Source organism: Zootoca vivipara, chromosome W (assembly GCF_963506605.1).
Source record: "Zootoca vivipara chromosome W, rZooViv1.1, whole genome shotgun sequence".
Taxonomy (NCBI): Eukaryota; Metazoa; Chordata; class Lepidosauria; order Squamata; family Lacertidae; genus Zootoca; species Zootoca vivipara.
This window is the reverse complement of record NC_083293.1, coordinates 1574814-1594449: the sequence shown is the minus strand read 5'-3', so window position 1 is coordinate 1594449 and position 19636 is coordinate 1574814. Positions and strand designations below refer to the sequence as shown.

The 19636-nt window shown below is 43.9% G+C and overlaps 1 protein-coding gene, 4 non-coding genes and 1 pseudogene across 5 annotated transcripts; 5 read left to right on the top strand and 1 right to left on the bottom strand.

Moving 5' to 3' along the window:
* Positions 1–437: 437 nt before the first annotated feature.
* LOC132591443 (large ribosomal subunit protein eL8-like) lies at positions 438–9052 on the top strand (annotated as a pseudogene).
* LOC132591479 (small nucleolar RNA SNORD24) lies at positions 5261–5335 on the top strand. The gene has a single exon (XR_009556983.1). It is a non-coding gene; the product is annotated as a small nucleolar RNA SNORD24 (small nucleolar RNA).
* Positions 5762–5835, top strand: LOC132591481 (small nucleolar RNA SNORD24). The gene has a single exon (XR_009556985.1). It is a non-coding gene; the product is annotated as a small nucleolar RNA SNORD24 (small nucleolar RNA).
* LOC132591486 (small nucleolar RNA SNORD36) lies at positions 6331–6408 on the top strand. Its single transcript, XR_009556990.1, has one exon. It is a non-coding gene; the product is annotated as a small nucleolar RNA SNORD36 (small nucleolar RNA).
* LOC132591488 (small nucleolar RNA SNORD36) lies at positions 7195–7274 on the top strand. Its single transcript, XR_009556992.1, has one exon. It is a non-coding gene; the product is annotated as a small nucleolar RNA SNORD36 (small nucleolar RNA).
* Positions 9053–10361: 1309 nt separating the features above from the next.
* LOC132591461 (surfeit locus protein 1-like) lies at positions 10362–13583 on the bottom strand. Its single transcript, XM_060270086.1, has 3 exons — positions 13502–13583; positions 10749–10831; positions 10362–10557 (listed from the first exon to the last, which is right to left on the bottom strand). Exons 1-3 carry the CDS (start codon positions 13571–13573, stop codon positions 10362–10364), a joined length of 351 nt encoding a protein of 116 aa, XP_060126069.1. The 5' UTR covers positions 13574–13583.
* Between the last annotated feature and the right edge of the window lie 6053 nt (positions 13584–19636).

The following is a 19636-nucleotide window of genomic DNA, read 5'->3' as shown; positions in this document are numbered from 1 at the left end:
CCGCACTGTAAATAATCAGCACTAAATAAAAGGATGAAAAGACAACGCTCTGAGGAGTCTTTACTCTAGAGTAGCCGCTACCGCGTCTGTGACAATGTGTAAAATTTTTCAGACACTGTTGATGGAATCTTTCGAGGAGTTGGAGATGGCGTTTATAAGTGGTCCATGTTTCACAAGCATATAGTAAGGTTGGTAGTACAATAGGTGGTAATGGATTGCTTTGAAGTCACTTCAGCACTGGGTGGGGAGGGGGAATTATCCCCCAAACACCCCACCCCGCCCTGCCAAACGTGTCATGGGCTTTGAAGAAACTAGACCTCAGGACGCAAGGGAGAAACGTGCTGGAAACCAATGTCCCACTGTGGAAGGACATGTGGATCCAGAATTGGCCTGCACAGTCACTTATGGACCCTTGTTAAAATCGTGTTTATGGAAGACAATCTTACTCGGCTATGAGTGATCGCCAAAGAAGAGAAGCTGAAGCCAAGATGGTGAGTTGTCCTCAATCGGTCCTCTAAACGGGCTAATGGTTGGGCTTCTTCTGGCAGGGGAGGCACGAGACACCTTGGCGAATCCTTGGCACCTTGTATTGGGGAGAGCGGATGAAATGGGGAACCGGTTTGGGGGCCTGGACCTGGTGCAGACCTGGGACTCCGATGTGTGTGCGGCTCGCCCGCTTTTGGTAGGGAATTCACCGAATCGTTCTTTCAACTTACGCAGCCCAAGGGGAAGAAGGCCAAGGGGAAGAAGGTGGCTCCGGCCCCTGCTGTGGTCAAGAAACAGGAGGCCAAGAAGGTTGTAAATCCTCTCTTTGAGAAAAGGCCCAAGAACTTCGGCATCGGTGAGTTGGAAAAAGGATTCATTTCAGTAGCACCTTAAGGTAAAGGAAACCCTGACCATTCGGTCCAGTCGTGACCGACTCGGGGGCCTAAACAGAATAGGAAGGAGTAAAGTTGCTTTCACGGGAAGCCTGTCTATTTATAACAAGTATTTATATGCTGCTGTATCCTAGAAATATATTACTGGGGTTTTGCAACATTATAAAACCATACAGTAATAAACCATACATTATAAAACCATACAGTCACAGAGGAATTATACCAGAAAGATATGGAGGTCTCGTACACCCCAGGTAGTGTGGTTGCTGACCTTGAGCCAGACATCTTGGAGAGTGAAGTCAAATGGGCCTTAGAAAGCACTGCTAATAACAAGGCCAGTGGAAGTGATGATATTCCAGCTGAACTATTTAAAATCTTAAAAGATGATGCTGTTAAGGTGCTACACCCAATATGCCAGCAAGTTTGGAAAACTCAGCAATGGCCAGAGGATTGGAGAAGATCAGTCTACATCCCAATTCCAAAGAAGGGCAGTGCCAAAGAATGCTCCAACTACCGCACAATTGCGCTCATTTCACACGCTAGCAAGGTTATGCTTAAAATTCTACAAGGCAGGCTTAGGCAGTATGTGGATCGAGAACTCCCAGAAGTGCAAGCTGGATTTCGAAAGGGCAGAGGAACCAGAGACCAAATAGCAAACATGCGCTGGATTATGGAGAAAGCTAGAGAGTTCCAGAAAAACGTCTACTTCTGCTTCATTGACTATGCAAAAGCCTTTGACTGTGTCGACCACAGCAAACTATGGCAAGTTCTTAAAGAAATGGGAGTGCCTGATCACCTCATCTGTCTCCTGAGAAATCTCTATGTGGGACAAGAAGCTACAGTTAGGACTGGATATGGAACAACTGATTGGTTCAAAATTGGGAAAGGAGTACGACAAGGTTGTATATTGTCTCCCTGCTTATTTAACTTATATGCAGAATTCATCATGCGAAAGGCTGGACTAGATGAATCCCAAGCCGGAATTAAGATTGCCGGAAGAAATATCAACAACCTCAGATATGCAGATGACACAACCTTGATGGCAGAAAGTGAGGAGGAATTAAAGAACCTTTTAATGAGGGTGAAAGAGGAGAGCGCAAAATATGGTCTGAAGCTCAACATCAAAAAAACCAAGATCATGGCCACTGGTCCCATCACCTCCTGGCAAATAGAAGGGGAAGAAATGGAGGCAGTGAGAGATTTTACTTTCTTGGGCTCCTTGATCACTGCAGATGGTGACAGCAGTCACGAAATTAAAAGGCGCCTGCTTCTTGGGAGAAAAGCAATGACAAACCTAGACAGCATCTTAAAAAGCAGAGACATCACCTTGCCGACAAAGGTCCGTATAGTTAAAGCTATGGTTTTCCCAGTAGTGATATATGGAAGTGAGAGCTGGACCATAAAGAAGGCTGATCGCCGAAGAATTGATGCTTTTGAATTATGGTGCTGGAGGAGACTCTTGAGAGTCCCATGGACTGCTAGAAGATCAAACCTATCCATTCTTAAGGAAATCAGCCCTGAGTGCTCCCTGGAAGGACAGATCGTGAAGCTGAGGCTCCAATACTTTGGCCACCTCATGAGAAGAGAAGAATCCTTGGAAAAGACCTTGATGCTGGGAAAGATGGAGGGCACAAGGAGAAGGGGACGACAGAGGACAAGATGGTTGGACAGTGTTCTCGAAGCTACGAACATGAGTTTGACCAAACTGCGGGAGGCAGTGCAAGACAGGAGTGCCTGGCGTGCTATGGTCCATGGGGTCACGAAGAGTCGGACACGACTAAACGACTAAACAACAACAAAACCATACAGTAAAATCATTTTGGGGAAAAAATCAAAACCAAGTTAAAAGGAAAATAATTTAAAGCAAGCATCAGTTAATCATCGAGGAGGGATCTACTCTTAAATGCCTTCATAGGCCTTAGTACAGTAACATAATCCAACACAAAACTTAAAGAGTGAGACATTGTAAAAGTATGTGTATCAAAAAAGAATTACTGTACTATCCATATTACAACTGTAGCAAAAGGCTGTCTTATACAAGCGCTATCTAAAAAGTAATCACTGGACCATTGGACCAAACAGAATTATTAAAAGATGCTGTAACTGCAGGTATTGTCATTGGGCTGCAGCTGGTAGATGGTATTTCTCTCTTAATGGATTTTATGTATAAAATTAATCTTCCTCATCTATCAGTTGGTCCAAGGTCAATATCCTTCTCCCATGCAGCTTTTCTATATTACTATGTTTTACCAGAGTGTTTTGTATGTGAAAATCAGTCAGATTTATTTTTATTGCCTAATATATTCCATATCTTTCTAGCTGACTTAATTGTTTCAAGAGTCATTTGAACTTCCAAATATTTTGATCCTGATACTGCCCAGACCATTAAGACCATCAACAGGTTTCCAATAATACTTGTCAGTAAATAGGCCTGGTGGTATAATTTAGAATTCCAAATTCACTTTCTTTAATTGGTAATTGCATTTTCTGCAAAGGTATTGTTTGTATTTTTGAGCCCCAAAGGCATTTCCTAAACAGGGAGTTTATCTTTTGGAAATATGGCCCAGATATAAAAAACTGGAAGTCCTCTCAGAATATACATAAATCTGGGAATAATATTCATTTTTAGAGAGTTCATCCTTCTCTAAAGGGCAAGGCTTAATAACCCCAACTATTGATGTATAGTAAAATAAAAAAAATTCCTTCAGTAGCAATTCCTTCAGTACCTACCTGTAACCAGAACTATTGATGTATAGATATGTTATTTATATTAATTGTTACTAGTTGTGTTATATCTCTTGGTATTAACATGCCCATATTAAATAGATTCAGTATGAATTTGATTTTGCTTAAATAGATGTGTGATTAAATTTTCACCTACTGGCATCTCAGTTCCTATTTAGAACAATTAATTTTGATACCTTGTCAAATCTTGATACCTTGCCAAAATATAATCTGCAAATAACACCAATTTGTATTCAACTGAGTTGAGAACTACATAAATCTCAAAATGTTGCCAGGGGTGCTAAACATATTAAAAAGCAAACTTGAAAGTGGACACCCTTCTCTGGTTCCTTGGGCCAATTGAAACAGAGCAGACATAACACCATTTACTTTAACTCTAGATGTGGTTGAAACGTATAGTATTTTAATCCATTTTATAAAATCTAGCGGAAATCCAAATTTAGTTAAAGCTACTTCTGTGTAAAGGTAAAGGGACCCCTGACCATTAGGTCCAGTCGTGACCGACTCTGGGGTTGCGCGCTCATCTCGCATTATTGGCCGAGGGAGCCGGCGTATAGCTTCCAGGTCATGTGGCCAGCATGACAAAGCCGCTTCTGGCAAACTAGAGCAGCACATGGAAACGCCGTTTACCTTCCCGCTGTAGCGGTTCCTATTTATCTACTTGCATTTTGACGTGCTTTCGAACTGCTAGGTTGGCAGGAGCTGGGCCCAAGCAACAGGAGCTCACCCCGTCACAGGGATTCGAACCGCCGACCTTCTGATCAGCAAGCCCTAGGCTCAGTGGTTTAACCACAGCGCCACCTGGGTCCCTACTTCTGTGTAGTCTATAAATTTTCTTGAAAGCCTGCTCAGTATCTAATGATTAAAAATGGATTCTTATTTTTATTAAATGTATCAAATCCACCGCTAGTCTAATACTATCTGCGGCTTGTCTTGTTTTTATGAAACCAGTCTAGTCACTCATATTTCCTGAGCTAGTATATTATTTAAATCATTTTTTGGTATTTCCTTGTACAATATAGTGGTATAGTGGTTGCACTTCTAATCATTTGCGTTCAAAGGTCCTTACGTTCGTCTTTTAACATTTTCCCGTTTTTATTCTTTAATTTGTTTTTATAAGAGGAATATGCAATAATTCAGCCACACATATACATTTTATATGCTTCCCATTCAAACGTTCTTGCAGAAGCTGTTGCAGAATTAAAATATTCTATAGTTTCTGTTCATATTTGTTGTATAAATCCTTCATCATTAAGAAGGGAAGCATTTAAATGCCATTTTATTTTACCTTGGCTGTTTTACCAAATTCACATTTCAAGATTACTGCGCTGTGATCTGATACACATCGTGGATTTGATTATTGAGGATGACGTTAGAAATTGGTCTAATTGAAATAAATTCTGATGCACTTGTGATAGGGAAGTGAATTCTCCTTGGTAGGGTGCATTAGTTTCCACAGATCTATTAAATTTAAATCTCTCATATATTTCTTAATACTTGTCTCGCTAAATATGTTTTCTTTATCAGTATATTTCTATCTAAATTAAAATCTATGTAATAGCAAACTTTTTGGCAGGCATTTAGAAGGGCCTGGTGTTTGCACTATGTTTTGGAAGACCAACCTTCTCTGGGCTGTGAGCAAATGATGCAAAAGAATATTTGCTATCAGAGTGATGCTGCTGACAATCTTTTCCACCAAGATCGCTGATGCTCCTGCCACCTTTGCTCTGGGCTGAAAACCAGGGATACAAAAGGATAACCAGTAATTGCTAAGGAAGCAATTATTTTGAGTTGTTATTCTGACTTTCAGGGCAGGACATTCAGCCCAAACGGGACCTGACTCGCTTTGTGAAATGGCCTCGTTATATCCGACTTCAGCGCCAAAGAGCCATCCTCTACAAAAGGCTGAAGGTGCCTCCAGCAGTTAACCAGTTCACTCAAGCATTGGACCGTCAGACAAGTGAAGGCCGGCTCCTTTCCTTGGCTCTAAGGTGGGGTTGCAGAAGGAGATGTGGGGTAGCTGCTCAGACTCCTTGAATTGAATGTGCACCCCATGTTTTGGGAGCTTGCTGGAAAGAGGCAAGTGTGCGAGAACTAGTTTTACACAGTGCTATAGTAAGAAAGGGTTTTCCTTTGTGTGCAGATGATGCTACCAAAATATTTGCTATCTGAGCTTCCTTGATGACTCCGAACCACCAAGATCGCTGATGCACAAAAGTCATGCCCTTTAGGGGAGGGGATAATGGGAACGTAGTGTTTGAGAAAGAGGCTTTCCTCTGAACGGTTCCTGTTCTCTTCCACAGCTACTCAGCTTCTGAAATTGGCCCACAAATACAGACCTGAGACGAAGCAAGAGAAGAAGCAGAGGCTGCTGGCCCGTGCAGAGCAAAAGGCGGCAGGGAAAGGCGACGTCCCTACCAAGAGGCCTCCTGTGCTCCGAGCAGGTAACCTTCCTACTTTATATTTGTACATTTAAGCCTGGTTGAATGAAAGCTTGGACAACTGCCCATAATTATTTATTGTGTTTATATCCAAAAAGTCCAAGATGGCTTAGATGTTTCTCCCCCCTCCTCATTTTACCCTCGCAAACAACCCTGTAGGGTAGGATGGGTTGAAATACTGGCCCAAGGTTGCCCAGTGAGCTCCATGGTTGAGTTGGGGTTTGAATTCTGGGTTCACCCAGGTAACCACTGCATCACACTGGCTACCGCAATGATGTATGAATTTCTTCACCTGAACTGCAGACTGAAGAGCAAAACATACGAGCTTTTTAACCCTGAGCGGTAGCAGGCCCTTCTTCTGCTAGTCCTTGACATGGCTAGGAAAAGCTGCCAGCTTGGTGCTTTGTTAACACCACTTGAGCCACTGTGCTTTTCCACAGGCAGGGAGCTCTGGATTTGTTTATTTTTGCCTGGGAAAACAAACTTTTGTAGAATAAAAAAATTCCTTCAGTAGCACCTTAAAGACCAACTAAGTTTTTATTTTGGTATGAGCTTTCGTGTGCATGCACACTTCTTCAGATACCACACGTGCATGCACACGAAAGCTCATACCAAAATAAAAACTTAGTTGGTCTTTAAGGTGCTACTGAAGGAATTTTTTTATTTTACTTCGACCCAGACCAACACGGCTACCTACCTGTAACCAAAACTTTTGTAGCACACTCAAGTTAACTGGCTTTTTCTGCAGGTGTCAACACTGTTACAACTCTGGTGGAGAACAAGAAGGCGCAGCTGGTGGTGATCGCACACGATGTAGACCCCGTTGAGGTAAGGACCTGCAAGAGTTGGGGTCTTGTACCCAAAAGCTCAGATTTATGCTGCTAAGTGGTGTTTTTTTAATTAATAGCAGCCACTGCATTCTTGTACACCTATATGGGTACGGGTGTTTTCTGCTGTTTCTTTCCTTAACTTGAACAAAACGGTCACCTGCTCTAGATAATTCTTAATGTTGCCAGGCCACTATGCTGACTGTTGAAATGTGCTTGGCTGTACAACTTACTTTGGAAAACATCACTGAGACCTGTTAATATATCTTCAAACTTGACTCTTTATAGAGCAGGGTATGGCTTTTGCAATGATGTTTGAATTTCTTCACCTGACCCCTATCTGTGAAGAGCAAAATTATACGAGCTTTTTAACCCTGAGCAATTGCCAGAGCCCTTGTTGTAAAGCAGGGATGGGGACAGCCCTGATGTTAGACTCCTGCTCCCATCATCCCTAACCACTGGGGCTGATGGGAGTTAGGAGTTCAGTAAAGTCTGGAGGGTCACAGTTCCTCATTCCTATTGTATTAAAAACTGAACAAGCACCAACTTTAAAGCATTTCTTCTCCCCTCTCTGATCCAGCTGGTGGTTTTCCTGCCTGCCTTGTGCAGAAAAATGGGAGTGCCCTATTGCATCGTCAAAGGCAAGGCAAGGCTGGGCCGCCTCGTCCACCGAAAGACCTGTACCTGTGTTGCCTTCACTCAGGTTAATCCGTAAGTAGCCCTGAAAACATTTTTTGCCTATTTTCTACTTCAAATGAAGAAACCGAAGAGGCTGGTGTGGTTTGGGACAGTTACACCTTTAATTAACCTCAAGCTGAACAGCTGTTAAAGCTGCAGCAGCAGCCTTTCCTCCTTCCACATCTGGCCATGCTAAGTTCACATGTGCCAGCTGAGCAGTTGGTTCCCATATTGGTAACTACTGCATGACCCCAGGTTTGCAGGGTATTGACTGCATGTAAAGCTTAAAAGTTGGCATTATTGCTGCTAGCCTAGTGTGGCATCAAGCTGTGTTTTTACTTAGACGTTCACCCTGAAGTAGACCATAATGGTTGTTACATTCAAACCATTGGATTGAGTCCGACGCCAAGCTGACCCATTGAAAATTATGGACATGACTAACTTGGAGCTACTAATTTCAGTGTGTCTGCTCTGAGTAGGACTAAATTGGATGCAACCTTTAGAAACTAAGGGACTTGTTAGTCTTTTGTAGGGGTCTGCTTTGTGTCTAATGTCATTGAAAGATCACAACTGCTGAAGCTAAATGAACTTTTGTAGGGCCCCTTAAGAGAACGTTGCCCTGAAAAGTGGCACTTGAAGCAGTATTTTAGTCTACTTGGAGAACTCAAACTCAATTGCTGTCTTGTTGAATCTGTCTTCTCCTTTGCAGCGAGGACAAGGGAGCTCTAGCTAAACTCGTGGAAGCTGTCAAGACCAACTACAATGAGAGATACGATGAGGTAAGATTGTGCCTTTGGATCTGTGGGTATATTGACTAATTTGTCAGCTTTTGGAAAGTGCTCCCTTCCCTTGCAGTGGCATGACCAGGCATGACCACTGTCCAGCTTGCTGAAATCAGGAATGGCTTGCTAGCAGCCTCCAATATGAAAATTCATTCCAACACTGTAGAGAATTCCCTCATGGGGTAGCAGAAATTATGTGAGTGAACAGCAGTATCATGTTGACCCACTGAGCTGGTAGCATCTAAAAATGCCCACAGGAGAAAAGGGCTTGAGCCACCATTGGGTTACACAGCCTGTTAGCAATATCCAGAGTCTGTGTCTATAGTACTACAATGTTTGGAACTGTTACTACTTGTTAGAGCACAGCTGTAATGTATAAAGTGGAGTTGATTTGAGTCTCTGTTCCATTGCATCTAATTTGTACTTAAAAGCCGACACTCAGGTTATTGCTGTGAATGTTAAATCCTCAAAAAATTGTACCATTTAATCTAAATTTTAATTGCAAGTTTTGTAAGTCACTTTGACATGTAAGCAATCTTTTTTTCCTTCCAGATTCGTCGTCACTGGGGCGGCAATCTTCTGGGGCCGAAGTCATTGCTAAGCTTGAAAAAGCCAAGGCTAAAGAACTGGCTACTAAACTTGGATAGATGTTTCAGATTTGCCTCAAGAAGTTATTCCCATAAAAATAAAATACTGAAAAGAAAAAAAGTGTTCCAGTTGTTTTCTGTAAGTTTTTAGTGATTAGGCAGGCATCCCCAAACTTCGGCCCTCCAAGATGTTTTGGACTACAGTTCCCATCTTCCCCGACCACTGGTCCTGTTAGCTAGGGCAGTGTTTTTCAACCTTTTTTGGGCAAAGGCACACTTGTTTCATGAAAAAAATCACGAGGCACACCACCATTAGAAAATGTTAAAAAAATTAACTCTGTGCCTATATTGACTATATATAAAGTAATTCTCTTGAATAGGAATCAAATAAACACAAAGAAAGTATTTTATAATTACTTTATTATGAAATAGTAAGTAAACAGAAATATGAAAAATTATAAAATACTTTATTCAGTGCGCAACCTGGGCCTGTTTGCCTGAACACAAAGCTGATATTCTGGCTGGAATCGAAGAAAGACACACACGTAGCTCTTCGTCAACAGCTCTGTGAGGGACAGGGAATACCGAGCGGTCCCTCCCATCTTAAGGTCCAGCCCATCCCCAAGCGCGGGAGAGAGCTCTGCCTCCAGCGGAGAATCAGGAAGTGGTGTCCGAGGCTCAGGCAAGGTTGCGGAGCCACTGACCCAGGTGGGACAGGAAAGGGGAAGCCCGGGGGGGAGGCCGATCCCCCCGACTCCGGAATTGCGCAAAAAACGTCGGGGGAAGAGGCTGGGTCTCCCCAAGCTTCTTTGTTGGAAGAAAACGCGCCAAACTCCATTCGGAGGTTCTGACACCTGACCTAAAGCATGTATATAGATCGCTCTAAGCACTGTAAATAATCAGCACTCCCAGCTCCTGCCACCAGGTGCGGTGAGATCTCAAGTGGCCTCACCTGGGTGACTACTCCTTGCCTCTCCAGCACAAGCTGAGGTCTTCACCTGTGTGGCCACGCCTTGCTTCCCCAGCACAAGCTGAGGCAGGCCCCAGTCCTGCAAAGCACTACAGGCCCCAGAGCCTGACTCCTGCCCATACTCCTGACAACCGTATACTTTTGGAAAAGTTAAAAAACAAAAAACTAAAACAGATCTTCACAGGTATAAGTACATTCTGAAACAAGCTCTGACTACTTTTACAGAATCCAGAGAATGACTTAAATAAAAACAATGCAGAACATTTCAGGTCCTCATGGTTTTGAGGCAGAATTTGAATATATACAGACTGTATTTACTGAAGGGCCATGATCCTCTCTAATGTCACGATCCTCCGCATGTCTGCTCAACCAAGTGCCCCAGATTTCAACAGGGATTGTTTGCCAGTAAGTGAGTACTGGGCAGCGGCCCAAATGGTCAGTCTGTTAATATACTTACCCAAGGTCTATGCAGTAAAAGGGTGTGATGACATTGGCACCACTCTCAGGATTGGACATCAGCTGGCCAGCATCCCTGGCTTCTTTCTCTGAATCAACCAATGAACGCGGAAGGATGTACAGCTCCTTGTCATGAATGAAATACCCTCGGACCTTGACAGGTCTGTATTCCAACTCCTTTAGCTCCAAGAAGCTGTCAAAGGACAGAAAACAGCATGTTTGAAAGAGAGGCTGAGCTGCAGCCCAAGGCAAGGAACAGCTTCACCTGCTTAAATTCTGCAGAATATAAAAAGGGCTACTTTGTTTAAAGTGGCACGGGCACTTTGAAAAGCAGCACACACCCTCCACATGTTTAATTGATTCCAAGCCAGTTTGCATACTTACTCTGCTGGGAGTGGGATCGGTTCTGCTGCCACCTTGGCTTCCAGATCAGAGATCAACTTCAACTTCCATTTCCGCCGTTGAATCTGACATGGGCATAAGGGCTCTTAGGGGCCTTGAGGGCAACACCAGATGAACATTCGCCCTCCCCAGCACAAAATTTCCCTCCCACCATGGCAGGATAGCTCATCTAATAGAGAAGTATTTGCAATACGAAAAACTGAAGCTTTCGTTTCCTCCTCTAAAGCAAAACAAAATGCACATTTGAAAGAAAATGTGGTTTCCGCCTCTCAAATTCCCTAAATGCTTATTAGTTCTATTCAAATAAAAACTACTCCATGTCATCAGCCAATAGTAAAGGCCATGGGTTGAATTCCATTAAGTTAAACAGGGCAAACACAATGAAATTAATGTATATACAGTATGATAGAAATGCCTGTTAATATCAATCTTTGAGAATGACTAACTTTGGAAACAACTCACAGTAGAGGTTCTTGCACTGGCTATGAGCTGTAACTGCAGACAATTTTGAACACTGGCCCTGAATCAAGAGGCCACACAGAGCAAGCTTCAGATTCAGTGTTTGCATTTACCTGCCAAGTTCCAAGGCAAAATGTCGCTATGGGGATTAGGAGGAGGCCCCACCTGAGCACAGCATCCTCTCCAGATTTGGCAGAAGCAGCTGTGGAAATCCTGGACAAGGCAGGCCTCTGGGGAATCTCTGAGGAAAACGACGGGGGGGGGGGAGTGTTTGTGTCATCTGCGGAAGAGTCTGCAGAAGCTCTGTGCAGTACCTGGCTCATCACTACAATCAGATTCATTAATATCCAGCAATAACTTATATTTGTATTACCGGTAGTGATTCTTGAACATAGGTGTCAGCCTTATACTGAGTCAGGCCTTCATCCATCCAGCTCAGTACTGTCTACCCTGGCAGGCAGCAGCTCTCCTGGGTTTCAGGCAATGGGTCTCTCTCAGCCCTACCTGGAGATGCTGGGGCTTTTAGCATGCAAGGCAGATGCTATGCCGCTGATCCACAGAACTTGCTATAGTTCTGACATAACAAACATGAGGAAAGTGCAGTTATGCCCTGACTGCCTCATTTTAGTAATCAGCTGGATATTTTTCTCAATCGCCTAGACTAGAGCCTGAGATGGCCCTGGAATATAAAAACCCACTTTGCTGGGCCAAGGAAGGAAGCGAGAATGCACCTAGATCAGGGGGCAGCAAACTTTTTCAGCAGGGGGCCAGTCCACTGTCCCTCAGACCTTGTGGGGGGCCGGACTATATTTTGAAAAAAATATATGAACAAATTCCTGTGCCCCACAAATAACCCAGAGATGCATTTTAAATAAAAACACACATTCTACTCATGTAAAAACACCAGGCAGGCCCCACAAATAAGCCAGAGATGCATTTTAAATAAAAGGACACATTCTACTCATGTAAAAACATGCTGATTCCTGGACCATCTGTGGGCCAGATTGAGAAGGCAATTGGGCCACATCCGGCCCCCGGGCCTTAGTTTGGGGACCCCTAACCTAGATGCTCTCTTACCTACCTGGGTTTTAAAAATGGCAAGTGGCTGTAACCACCAATCTCCAATGTTTCCAACCTATACAGCCAGTAGTCAAAAGACATTAGGGCCATTGCCCAATCAGCCTCAGATGTGTCATTAGGCTCAGGAGCGCAATACCTCAAGGATTGCCTCTACCCATATGAACTGACCAGGACCCTGCAATCATCATCTGAGGCCCTTCTTTGTGTGCCTTTGGAGGTTGTCAGCACAAGAACAGGCATTTTCTGCGGTGGCTCCCCATTTGTGGAATGCTCTCCCCAGGGAGGCACGCCTGGCACCTTCATTACATATCGGAGTGGATGATCAGAATAATGTTTACCGTATATATAGCGGACAGAATGGAAAGTTCCTTTTCTTTCTTTCTCTTTCTCTTTCTTTCTTTCTCTCTCTCTCTCTTTCTTCCTTTTTCTTTATCTCCTCTCTTTCTCTTGCCTTCTCCCCTCTATCCCTTCTCTATTGCTCCTTTCTCTTTTCTTCTTCTTTTTGGTCTGTGATTTTATTTAGACTAACATTTTAGTTTTGATAAAAAGATAATGGATAATATTCTTTGTATCCCTTTCCCCAAAGTTTAATAAAAGTTTATTTTTATAAAAATATATATATACTTATCTTTAGGTGCCAGGTGAAAACATTTCTCTATAACCAGGCCTTGGGGTGATTACGGTAACATTCTATGGCCTTTTAAATGTGTGTGTGGGAGGGGGGGGGCTATCGAGGGTTTTTTTGGCCTTGTTATGCTTTTTGTTCTAATTTGTATTTTTATGTTGTCAACTGCCCTGTAATATTTGCCTGAAGGAAGACATACAAAATAAATAAATAAATAAACAACCACCTGTTGAAGGGAAATATGACTTCTTGATAACAACAACTAAAATGAACATGGTTCATCTCAAAAGTCACAATAATAAATGAATAAACAGATCTAATTAAAATATCTACTCAGAAGTCAGTCCCACTGAATTCCAGAAAACTTACTCCCAGGTAACTACATACAGGAGTGTAACCTGAATATAGAATACAGTTAGCAAATATGACCAGCTAAAGTAGAAGCTGATCTCCTTTGGCCCATGTGGATACCCTCCTCTGTGCAAATAAAATTAAGAAAACAGAAACCAGGCTCCAGCACACAAGCTTCTCCTAAGTCAACATATTATGAAGTATTAAGGGTTTTATTCACCTTTATGTGGTCGTAGCAGGCCAGACGGTGCTTTAAAATGGGTGCATCCAAACAACGTCCTTCCACCCACATAGTAAGGGAGCTAAAAGCAAAACAAAAGGTGCTAATTGAATTCCCCCCTTACATTATAGAAACTTTTAAGAAGCTGAATTCCGGGTGTCATTTCTGGAAAAGAGGAAATTGCAAAAGATGGACAATGATACCAGTGTTAAAAACCAGGAAAGAAACAGAAAAGGGAAGAAAAAGAGGTAACTCTCTCTCTCATCCTTATCCATAGAAAGGTGGATGGCCTACCTCACCTAGTGCCTCAAAAGCACTCTGTTATGTTAAAAGAACTTCACAACATTATTACTTATTAGACTTGTCCGGCGCTACTCAAAGCAACTTACAACACATCTAAAGTGTAAGAAATGGAATGAAATAATTCTCATAATAGCCGCAGGAAGTATTGATACCAGACCAGTGACAACTTAGCAATATCACGCACTGCAGTTCCCTTGTGCAAACCCCTTAGGAGAGGCTTTTGTCAAGGAATGGACACATCAGTCTACCCAAATTAATAACGAACTTGACCTGTATCATCATCATCATCTCTCTCTCTCTCTCTCTCTCTCTCTCTCTCTCTCTCTCTCACACACACACACACACACACACACACACCAGCCTCACACCATCATTATCGTCACCATTATTTTAAAAAAAGAGCATCTCCTCACGGACAAAGAAGTGCCTCAGGAGGGAAGGACGCCTCATAAGCAACACTCTCTTTCCGCCCCGCATATGGCGGCAAGGAGGGCAGGAAACCCAAAGTTTTAGTAGGTGTCAGGCCTTCGTTCTCCCCGTTGGGAGCTGCGTGCGCTGAGTGTCCTGCCTCCTGGGGATAAGGTGGAGCGGGCACGTGCACACTTCTGTGTTATGAGAGCACGTGTGTGTGTGTGTGTGTGTGTAAAAAAAAAAAATCCTTCAGTAGCATCTTAAAGACCAACTAAGTTTTTATTTTGGTATGAGCTTTCATGTGCATGCACACTTCTTCAGATACACTTGAAACAGAAGTGTCAGACCCTTATATATATACAGAGGGTGGTGGGGGTGGGTGGGAATGGGTGATGGGCTGATGGGAGTGGTAAACCTGTAGATGGCTGTTAACGACTGCTGATGACTGCAATTGGTCCTGGGGGGGGGAAAGCAAGGGCTGAGGCGCTAAAGAAAGCTTGATCATGCATAATGAGATAAGAATCCGATGTCTTTATTCATCCCAGGTGGCTCCATGGTTTTAAGCTTGGTAATGAGTTCCAATTCAGAAACTTCTGTGTGTGTGTGTGTGTGTGTGTGTGCCAGTTGGCCAGGTTATCATTTGAAAACTCAATGAAAGGATTCCAAATGTCAATAAAGTCATCTACGGCTCTTGTGCTGCTCACTGCTTGTGCTCTCTTGTCAATTTTCTTTCAGTAGCTAAGGCAATTGTCCATTCACTTGTTTCCAGTGAGAAACGTAAATGTTCCAGGCTCTTCCAATTCTGTGTCACCGTAAGGCGTGCTGCCACAAGAAGTGTTCAGTTATCTGTAGTAAAGATTAAGGTGTTCTTCCCTGAAAGTGGTTAACAGTCCTAAACTTGGTGTGCACTGTACTTCTTCTCCTGTGTTGTGTCTTATTTATATGAACATTTTAGTGGGGTCGGATGCCATCTATGTGCAGTAATAGCTTAAATGTATTCTCTCATACAGTATATGAGTTGAGAGTGATTCACCTTTTTTTTTTGCCAGCAGGTTATTCCAATCCATCTCTTCAATTTCAATGCCTAAATCAGATTCCCACAACTGTTTTACAGGATCATATTGCCCAATGTTAATTTGTTCAGTATTTTGTAGGGTATAGATAAAAAAGGGTTTGTCTGTTTTATTGGGTCCAGAATTAATTTTCAAATGGTGTCAAGTATCTGGTGGCATGTGTTGAGAGGTTAAGTCTGACCATTGTATTCTATACCCTTAATTTTGTGGCTATTTGGAGTAGTTTTTGTTAACTGTACTCTGAGCAGGGAGCAATTTCAAATGGCAACCTCTTGTTCTTTAGTTGCTGCCTACGCCTGGCCCACCCACTGAAACTCTCATTCCTCCTCCTCTCTCTTGCTTCTTTCCCACCATGGCAGAAAGCTGAGGATTACGGCTATGGGCAGTCTCTGATGGAGCGGCTGAGCAGACAGTTGAATGGGCAGCTCCAGGAGAAAGTCATTGACAGGCTTCCAGTCCTGCGCTTCACCATTCAGTACAGGATGCACCCCGAGATCTGCCTCTTCCCTTCTAGCTACGTCTATGACCGTGCCCTGAAAACTGATGGGTGCGTAGTCATCTTTTTGTTAATGATTATCTCACCTCAAGCCAACAGATGTTACGGAAGAAGAAGTGGACGAATGAATGTGGACGAATGAACCTGAATGTGGATGAAGGTTCCACTTTATCCTGGATTTTTCAGAATCCCGAAGTCCAGTGGTGCGTCGGCTGTGCTCTCCAGATGCTGCTGGAGTCCAGCAGCCAGCAGCCCCAGCCAGAAGGGCCAGTGGTCAGGGATGGGGAAACTTGTACTTGCTCAGCTGAATGAAAATTCTGCACATGATCATAGGCATCCATCCTGACTCCTTCTGGGAACCTGATTTGATACTTAAACATAAACAAAAAAAAAACCCCTTCATTTCTAACCATTTCTGAAATGTTACTGTTGAATTATGTGCTCTTTGATGCTTGTCTGGATTTCTATAGTGGCAAGTAGCTATATTTATGCTAAACTGCTGCTGCTGCTGCTGCTGAACTTTTTTTTTTTTTTGGTAAGTGAAATTCTTAGATCAGAGCTGGGAAACCTGTGTCCCTCTTGATGCTGCTGGACTCCCAACAGCCCCAGTCAGGATGGCCTATTGGGGGTGGGGGATACTGTCCAGCGCCACCTGGCGGGTCAGGGTTTCCCTATCCTGTGGTGTACAAAAGTGCAGTAGGTGCAGTAGGCCTGGTCCGCCCATAATCTCCTTGCTGGATGAAGCCAAGGGTTCAGTTTATTCATTACATTTATATCCCACCTTTTCCTCCAAGGAGTTCTCCCCCTCCTCATTTAATTTGCACAACCGCCCTGTGAGGTAGGCTGCGCTGAGAGGCAGTGACTGGCCCAAGGCCACCCACTTTCATGGCTGAGCAGGGATTTGAAGCCTGGTCTCCCAGCTCCTAATCCAACACTCCAGCCACTACACCTCACTGCCTACAGATGCTTCTAGGAAACCCACAAGCTGGGCACCTCGTCTTCAGAAGTGGACTGCTTCTGCATGTGGAGATTGCACACTCCTTGCAGCCGCAGACAAGCCTCTCCTCAACTCCCCATCTCCCCTACTCTCTGGAACACCTGGCCCCAGTGACCTTCATTCCTTCATCTCCACCACCCTCAGTGGCCGGAAGGCCTCCTGTTCTTTGCTGACCCTTTATGTTTGGAATTCCCTCTCCAAGAACATTTGCACTGTGCCATAACCCTCCTCATCTTCCTTCAAAAGTGATGTCGCTGGGGAGGCCTTTCATTTGAGGCCTTCCCTGCTGCTGAAGTACACTTGGGCCGTCATCTCTTGCTGGACTTGCCTGCACTTATTTCATAAAAGAAAAACTTCCCTCCCTCTGTTGTTTCCCTGTTGTTAAAATATACATTGTAGGGTCCCTGGGTGTTAGGGCAAAATTCATCAGGCAAGGGCCTGTGGTCGTTGCGGAGTATAAAAGGAAGGAGTCCAGCCACGATCCGGAGCAAACAGCAAGGTTTATTACTGTGCAGCAGGTTCAATGCCAGACTGAACACCGTGAACAGGGCTGCAAGAACTTTTAAAAGTTCCCACCACCATCCCATAATGCACATCGAAAGCATCATACATACATCACTTGTGACAGGGTAAAACGTCAGAAAAGGGGAAGGGGCAAGGGGCATTAGCATACAGGTAAACAGGAGGTAAACAGGATTAACATAAGGTAACAATGCATGATGTCCTAGGACATTGATAAGCAAGTACCAGTAAGTATCTGGGAGGGGATCCTTGAGTACCTGGCGGGGAAAAACATGTGAGGAGTAACAAGTAACCGAAGGGGTTAACTATGTACTGTGTAGCACCTGACCACTGAGGAAGATATCATGTTACAGAATGTGCTAGAAGTGTTTCTGTGTGTATCAGTTGGTTTCGTTTTTGCCTGGGAGACGGTCGCAAGATGTCTGCGCTCTCACCAGGTTGTTTGTTATTTTCTCTGTAGAATAAACTCCAGTAGTTATTAGAACACTTTGGACTCTGTGTGTTCTTAAGAGGCTTTTTATCCAACGGCTATACAAGCTTCCGCTGTGTGTGAGAAGAAGAAGAACTCTGCTGTGTGTTTTACTGCCAGCCCGGGTCTACGGAGCAGAGGCGCTAGAGAAAGCGTGCCGGGCGGTAATTAGTGGCTCCTAATTGAGTCATAAACAACTCAAAGGAGTCCTATATCCGTCACAAAACAATGGGTCCAGGTGTGTGTATTGCCTCTGGCTTCGGAGGGTCGGGAATGGCAGGAGATGGTATCTGAATGCATTATGGATATGCAGAGGAGCACCACCCTGGCTACCTGACCGCTCGCTTAAAGGGTTATGGCTGTTCCCTGCATCCCCGAGAGCCCTTGGCCAGAGTCGCAAAAGGTGGTTCCATTTAGAAATACAGATACGCGGTATTCATTCATCAATAAATATGGTTACATAGTCTCAGGCAACAGAGAAAGGGTAGGAAAGGGAGCTTTTATTACACAGGGCTTGATCTTGAGGGGTTCGTGTTGGTGCGATACTAGAGTGGTGTTGTAGGGTCAGACGGGGTCCCCTTGAGGGCATTTGTGCCAATCTTGATTCCCAAATGAAGCCTCGTTTGGGTGCCCGCCCCCTATAAAATTCCCCAACACTGGGGCAGGGACCTCTCTTCTTGGATGATGATAGTAGAGTGTATGTAGACTGATAGCTCATTACAATAATACCCCCCCCCAAAAAAATCATTTATTTATGCAACAGCAGTGTGTGAAATACAGGATATATTCCCATTTTAGAGAAGGGCCAAGTGAGGTGCAACAGCCCACTCAGTGACTCTAGTGACATCTCCAGTCTACATCTGCTGTTGTCTTTTGAGGTGTCAACTGGGGTGCCTCTGCTGGCAATTCTATGGCTTAGGTGCAATCCTTGGGGTGGTCAAGTGTGTGGGCCATTGTCCACAAATCACAGTTGTCTGTTAGAGCCCCCTGTTGGTCTCTGGCTGCATTCTTGCAGCCACCTGTGATGCCCATAAGGGATTCAGGAGAGGAGAGGTTTCTGGCCCCACAATATTATTTGCAGGGGATGAGGGCAGGCCAAGGCTATGTGAGCTTCATCACTGCAGCTCTCTTACTCCAGTGAACTTCCAATTCCTGATGCTGGCAAAATGGCTTCTCTGTGAGGGAGCTTCCTCTGTATCTCACTGGGGGAGAGGAGAAATGGAGCACCAAACCCCTGTCCTCCCTGGCAGGCAAGGGGTTTGGTGCTCTGAGATGTGACCCAGCAGAATTGTTGGCCCCACGGAGGGCTGATGGGGTGAAATAGGCAAACAGGGCTGCACTTCGTTTCCTTTTCCTTTACAGGTTTGGACTTTTCCTGTGGACTTTTCCTGTTTTTTTGAGAAGGAGAAAAAGGTCACAGTTGCGCTCTTGGTGCCTTTCTGTTTTGCAAGTCACCTTTGAAATGAATAAAATATTCAGGCACAGTTTTGAAATATTAACGAGAGAGTTTTCACATGAATCACAACAAATAATATTAATCCACCAATGGTTTGTGCTGCAAAGGGGTGTGTGTGTGTGTGTGGCTCAAGGTCTTGACCTAAAGCTGGTTGCCACCACCAGCCCACTTCCTTTCCACATGGGGGGTGGAAGGGTGCTCTGTGCAAAAGCAGATCATGGACTGGCTTCTAAGATTTATGCCCCAAGCTTCTCACTTTGCTCTCAAATGATGTCCAATAAAGGAGGCACCCAAGGAACAAGTAAATTAAATGGTAATTAAAGCTATCAATAAACAACCATTCTGAATGTTTTAAATTATAATCTTAAAAGAACCTTCATAAATCTTCATAAAGAACCTATGGGGGAG

Coding starts and splice junctions, on each gene's coding strand:
- LOC132591461 (XM_060270086.1), bottom strand. CDS start 13,573: ATGTGGGTGGAAGGACGTTGTTTGGATGCACCCATTTTAAAGCACCGT. Junction 10,832..13,501: donor CCTGCTACGACCACATAAAG/GTGAATAAAACC, acceptor TGCCCATGTCAG/ATTCAACGGCGGAAATGGAA. Junction 10,558..10,748: donor CCGATCCCACTCCCAGCAGA/GTAAGTATGCAA, acceptor GTCCTTTGACAG/CTTCTTGGAGCTAAAGGAGT.